Source organism: Salvia hispanica, chromosome 1 (assembly GCF_023119035.1).
Source record: "Salvia hispanica cultivar TCC Black 2014 chromosome 1, UniMelb_Shisp_WGS_1.0, whole genome shotgun sequence".
NCBI classification, from domain to species: Eukaryota; Viridiplantae; Streptophyta; class Magnoliopsida; order Lamiales; family Lamiaceae; genus Salvia; species Salvia hispanica.
In genome coordinates this window covers 43,475,741-43,482,303 of record NC_062965.1, presented here as the reverse complement: position 1 = coordinate 43,482,303, position 6,563 = coordinate 43,475,741, and the positions used below count along the sequence as shown (strand labels likewise).

At 34.6% G+C, this 6,563-nt stretch overlaps 1 protein-coding gene across 3 annotated transcripts; it reads left to right on the top strand.

Moving 5' to 3' along the window:
- The first annotated feature begins 1,662 nt into the window (after window positions 1-1,662).
- Window positions 1,663-5,819, top strand: LOC125216099 (myosin-binding protein 1-like). Of its 3 annotated transcripts, XR_007175356.1 has the most exons (4): window positions 1,663-1,723; window positions 2,113-3,314; window positions 3,441-4,595; window positions 5,435-5,819. XR_007175356.1 is itself a non-coding variant. In XM_048117736.1 (3 exons), exons 2-3 carry the CDS (start codon window positions 2,210-2,212, stop codon window positions 4,232-4,234), a joined length of 1,896 nt encoding a protein of 631 aa, XP_047973693.1. In that variant the 5' UTR covers window positions 1,663-1,723; window positions 2,113-2,209; the 3' UTR covers window positions 4,235-5,819. The 3 variants fall into 3 exon arrangements, 2 of the variants coding, with proteins under 2 accessions (XP_047973693.1, XP_047973682.1); XM_048117736.1 differs by having other exon boundaries at window positions 3,444-5,819; XM_048117725.1 differs by having other exon boundaries at window positions 1,705-1,723; window positions 2,124-3,314; window positions 3,441-5,819.
- Window positions 5,820-6,563: the final 744 nt, after the last annotated feature.

Genomic DNA, 6,563 nt, shown 5'->3' with positions numbered 1-6,563 from the left:
AATGGAATTATGTGGCTACTATAAAAAATAATAAAATAAAATGAGATAATTAATAAAACACGAACTAAAAAGAAAAACCGTGACACATAATATTGAGGGATCGAGGGACTAATTAAAAGTTTATAAAAAGTGAAACAAAGGATATTGACGGGCGTTTTTGTTTTATGGCAAATACTCCCTCCATCCCACTTTAGCAGTCCTGATTTTCTATTTTAGTTCTTCCTATATTAGGAGTCCAATTAGAATCTTTTATAAATAATAATAGGTCCTACATTCTACTATTTCTTATCCCACTCATATTTTATAAAATTAAAATATAAAAATGATACTCACGTTTCAATATTCTTTTACATTTATTAATTTAGGGTAGTGATAAAATGCAAACCTAAACCTTAAACTCATATATGGTACTAATTCCAAACTTTTCAACACAGTATTAATATAACGTCAACACAATGTAAAAATTTCAAGATTTTGATGTCAACATAATTTCAACACAACATCAACCATTGACATTGTGTTGATAATTTTTTATTATTATTATTTTATTATCTATCATACCATAATTTAAAGTTTCTATAATATTTAAAGTTTACATTTGATTATATTTTTATTAATATATTAATACTTGTGCACAAATTATTTGATACTGCTAAAGAAACAGATATAATAATAATAATAATAATAATAACAATAATAATAACAATAATAATAATAATAATAATAATAATAATAATTCAAACACGTGCTCCTACGTCTAGGTTAGTCTGGCATGGGCATCTAATCATTGTTGGGCATCTAATCATTGTTAGATAATCATTCATCAATTATATGTCAAAACTTATTTTTAGTGTAGACATTTCTCTAATTATAACTTATTTTTAGTAGACAATTTTTCCAATTATACACTAAATTTAAATTTATTTTGAAATTTTTAATAAAATAACACCAAATATGGTATTACTCTAAAATTTTTATGATATAAATACTAAAAAAATGATAATATTTAAATATATAATGTAACTAATTGTAATAAAACTATTTTTGGTATGATCTATACTCAAAAGTAAATTAGAGTTTAACGTATATAGTCGTGGAGGACCTTATATAATTGGAATACACCAATATATGGGAAGAAAATTAAATTTCCTCACCACATTTTATTCCACATCTCACAATAATAAATAATTGCTATACTTTTATGACTTGTGGTATTTAATTATTTCAACATTTCAAATTGCGTGATAATTTCCTTATCTTGTTATTAGAGTGAATATTTTCAAAGAGCTGTTTTGATGTTTATTTAATGGTATAAGATTTATTCATCATCCAAATTTTTTGTTTTAGACATTCAAACATTATATGCGACTAAATTATAATGACATACTCCCTTCATTCCATTAAATATAAAATATCTACACGAGATTTCATGTAGTGTTGTTTTATGAGTCAATAAAGACAAAGTAAGTAAGATTGAGGAAAAAATAGGAAGTTTTTATTTTGAATGGAAAAGAGGGAATACTTATATAATGTGAGTAATATTTATTAAGAAATTCGAAAATCAGTTGGTTATAAGTGATAACGGTCAATAGAATTTGGAGGAGGGCTCCTTCGTAATTTTCAACCATAATGATGATGATCTCACAATTTCATTTTCATGGCTGGTGAAATGGCGATCATCATTAACCTCCTTTCTACTGCTTTTCTCTCTGCCTCCCATCCGGTAACTTTCTTCCTTCTCCGTATATCATGTCCCCTTTTTCTCTTCTAATTTGATATTTACATGAATGTTTTTAAGATTGTTCTGATTAACTATTGGTTTATTTATTTATTGGAGATTTATACATTGCTAATTGATCTAGGGTTTTTTTTTATTTGGCCTATGTTTTGTTCGGTTGAGATTGTTGTTTGATTTGTGAATTAGGATGCGAATGAGCCTCGTGGTGGTGAATTTGGAAATGTTCTACATTTTTATATTTTGTTTCTCATGCATTTTGAGATTCTACAATTGTGTGACTGTAAATAGATGATTTCATGAATTGGCATTTGTTCAGAATTAATGCCAGTCTGCTTTTTTTGTTTCCATTTATATTGACTGTGTTCATTGAATAGATGGATTACAGGTAATGGTAGGGAGAAGAGCGTTCGTCGTGGGATTTGGTTAGCTACGAAACGAATTCTTGGTGATCCTGTAGGTCATATTGTTGCCATGGCTGCTGGAATTTCTTCTCCAAGGAAGATAAAGATCAACGGATTTATGAATGTGTTGTCATCCGCTTCATGTGAATGGTTCTTGATGTTCTTGCTGTATGTCGATGCAGCACTTTGGTATCTGCTCCTAAAATTCGCGCGCTATTGTGAACTGGAAACACCTTGTCTGTTGTGCTCGAGGCTTGATCATGGTTTGGAAAAAAAGAAACACGCATTGTGTTGGAGCTTATTGTGCAGTGAGCACAGAGAAGAAATATCTTCACTGGTGTCTTGTTCTGTCCATTCTAGATTTGCTACTGTTCATAGCATGTGTGAAGAGTGTCTCACATCGATTGCTATGCAGAAAAAATCGAGTTCCCCTGAGAACATGACCTGTTCCTGCTGCAGCATCATGGTGAAGTCTAAATCTAACACTGGAAGATTGCTACAACTTGACCCCCTTGGTTTTGGGGCTTCTAGGGAAAACATTAGGCTGCCTCATCCTCTTACACCAAGTTCGAGTAATTTCAGTCACAGTGATAGCCTAAAGAGGATTAGAGAAAAGTACGCAGGCACGGTGGTGACAGATCAACCAGCTCAGAGAAATAGTGTTGATGCTGACACAAGGCCTACTACTGTAGCGTATACGGAGCTAAAATTGTCCTCTGATTCCGAGTCTGAATTTGCACATTCAGAAGATGATGATGATGATGTTAACACTGATAATGAAAAAAGCTTGCACGAACCACCATCTGATAGCGATGCTCTAAAGAGCCAGACGGGTCAAGGTTTTGATGTGAAATATATAGCTCTTGATCCACCTAGTATGATTAAAACAAGCGAGCACAAGAATGAGGACACTTTGTCATCTAATGCCAATACAAAGCATTTTGCAGATCTTGATAAGGAAGAAGTGGCTTATTATAAACGCAGTTCATCTTTGACGCGGAAGCAATTTTCTTTAGGTGACAGTTTCTCACCACGCGATGGTGGTGTTGGTCATTTTACAGAGACATCTGAATCCAGCGTTTCTCTCCCTCACATGCCATCCATCTCTGTACCGTCTGAGGTTATTTCTGTATGCAGTGTTTCTCCATTGTCCAATGACACAACACCAGAAAAAGGTTAGCTCTTCTTTTCCTCCAATAGGTTTATACAATCCTTTAAACTTGTCTGCATAAAACATGACTTTCTTTGACAAAGTTCAATAATTTGGTTATCATATGCTGACTTGTTTGATGACTTTGCAGCAGAAGACACTGGGGAAAGCAGCGAGAATGGAGAACTATCTGAGGCGAGTCACACAGAAGCTACTGCAAGGACTAATTCAGATGATACACGTCATATTGATGCTTCAATTCGTGATGATGAAACTCCACAACTATTATCCAGGAGTGCTTTTGAACCCACTGATACCTGTGATTATGCTAAAATTGAAGATGCGGCTGCAGTATCCACTTCTGATGTGGGCTTATTGCAAGAAGAACCCAGTCATAGAGTTCATCATAAACGTGATGAATTTAAAATAACAGAAGATCCTTATTCTAAGGAAGTTCCATTTCCAGCTTCATCAGAAATTGAGGACTCCTCATATATATCTGTGGATGAAATCACTGTGAACGACATTGAAGGTGAAAGTGTTGTGAATCAACTACAACGACAGATTGAGCATGATCACAACTGCCTGAATTCTTTGTATAAGGAATTGGACGAAGAAAGAAATGCTGCTGCTATTGCAGCAGAAGAAGCAATGGCCATGATTACAAGATTACAGGAGGAGAAGGCATCATTACGCATGGAGGCACTAAATTACCTAAGGATGATGGAGGAGCAAGCAACATATGATGCGCAGGCATTGGAAAATGCTAATGATCTTCTTGCTCAAAGGGAGAAGGAATTGCAGGACTTGGAATATGAGTTAGAATCTTACAGAAATAATTTCCTTGATGACCCAGATGAAGCTGATATAGAAGAGACCTCAGATCTGGATACTCAAACTGCAGCTAATACAGAAACAAGTCTTGGGGCTTCTAGTAATTCCTAATCTGACAAAAACTTGAGAGCCTGCGGCAACTGCAAACCTAGGAGTGACTCAGTATCAAGCTTTGAGGATGATATATATGTATACTCTGGCAATGTTTGAAGGAAGTTGGAGGAGCTCCATCAAGCTCATTTTAGTTTGAAACTTAAATGAAATGCCTCGTGGCCCAAGTTCTAGATCTATTAAGTAGAGGCTGCCAATCTCAAATTTTACTCAACCAACAAGAACAATTTCTCTCATGAGAATGAACAGAATACCTCTGTTGTGCAAAAAGTTATTCTGTATCTTCTACTAAAAAATTGCACAGAAAACTCACATCGATGGTGATGACCAACCAGCCAGATCTTCATCTGTCGATAACAATGTAAGTATTACCTTTCGATACACTAATTGCTAAATTTATGTACATCCCCACTCTAATATGTATTACTACAAAAAATTGGGCCTGGCTCGAAGGTTTAATTCATTTCTCTAAAACATATATTATCATTTTGATTATGTTTTCTGATTCTGATTAATAAAAATGTGTAGGTCATAGAGTACACACAAAGTTCCTTATAGGCTATAAGTTCTACGATTAAACTGGTAGTGCCATGTTTGTTCTTTGTTATCCATTTTGAGAACACTGATTGAACTTAAGATTGCAAAGAATGATCACTTATTAAGATAAATTTGTAGTGTCATTCCCAGAGTATGATATTGAATGGATATTATAACAATCATCACATGACTGAAATTTGGCTTCAAGACGCTGTTAGAGAATAGAAGCGATGAGAAGGATCAAAGAGTGAAAGTTGGCACTTGCACTTACAATTTTCAACGATGGTGTCCCTTGATCTGCAAGGACTCTATTTGTAAATGAAAGAAGTAAATAAATTACATTAAATAAAGGATAATAAGCTATAACTGGCTGCCAGCCCTCTCAGAACCTCCTCTCCGTCACTAGTAACTGATGGAACTCCCATATAACCATTGCACCCCTTCTTCCGCAAGCTTGCATGATGTGTCTCATATGCTAAAGAAATGCCATTCTCTATTTAAATTGGTGTTGGTGTTTGCGGATGAAACATACAATTGGTGTAAATAGAGAACTGAGCGTTGGAACTCCATGGACTACATCAGATCAATAATTATGTACATGCTTTAATGCTGTTTTGGAGTTATGCCAAAAAATGACTGGAAGGGATCTGCTTTGGCACACAGAGAGCTTCACAACATCTGTAATAATCAATCAGAGGGGCCAAAATGGAGATGATCAAGATGTTCTGATCGGTAAATGTCATCCTAACGATGGATGTAGTCACAAGAAGCTTCAAAGGGATCTACTTGAACCTCCACTTAATCTTCCCCAGAAGATTGAATCACGCTTCAGGGGTGGAACATGTATAGTCAATGTAATCTTTGTTTTTTTCTTTTAGTTGGAGATTCGACTGCAGAGGTATTCGTTCTCCTTATAATTTTTTACAGTTTCAGGTTGAATCTATGCTTTTGACAAACTTGTAGCGCGTAGCTGATCATGTAAACTGTGGATACGAGCTTGCAAGTCCGTTTACCTTAGTGCAGAATGTAGATTGCTTACCTTAAGTAATATCATCGCATCTTTCTTATGTTTATGCAATGAAAACTTGCTTGTATCAAGTTCAACACTGTATCTATAAAACACTACTGCATTTCTTTGCATTAACTTAGCTTTTCAAAATAGCACTTCCCTCAGCCGTAAGTTTGCATTTGCATTAAGCAGTGTGTTTGAGAAATTGATTTAAGGTCCGTTTTTTCACACGAAATTCGAATCGAATTGGAATTGGAAATCTATGAATTTGAATCGGAAGGAATCAAAACTTAAAATCCATTGGTTGTAATATGAAGTGGATTTATATGGAATTGAATTTGAAAAATTGTGCCATACAATACAAACTGCAAACACTGCTGCACGCACAACACAGACACTACACACATTGCGCACGCAAACTTCCTGTTCTGTAGGAAAGCAAACTGGCTTTTCTTGATTAATTGAAAAAGGGAATCTGAGGGCTCTTTTCCTTTCTTGTTTTTCGCATCCAATGCATGAGAATGAGATAATTTAGATGTTATATCAAGCATTAATATAACAAAAATAGCTAGCATTGATTTATTTTAACTTTTAAAGGAAGTCCCAACTCTATCTTGCTGCAGTGCAAATAATCAGCTTATGCACAAAACTATTCAAAAATAATTAACTATGTGTACCTCATTGGGTATTGTGTGGGTAGGGTTAGGGCTCCCAAGTCCCAACTTAGCGGAAAAATGACCCTTATGGTATTGGTTCATTTATGTACTTTAATAGGTTAAATGA

Bases quoted from the DNA above. Each gene is read 5' to 3' on its own strand.
- LOC125216099 (XM_048117725.1), top strand. From the start codon at position 2,210: ATGGCTGCTGGAATTTCTTCTCCAAGGAAGATAAAGATCAACGGATTT. The intron at 3,315-3,440 runs GTTAGCTCTTCT...ATGACTTTGCAG, and splicing joins TGACACAACACCAGAAAAAG to CAGAAGACACTGGGGAAAGC.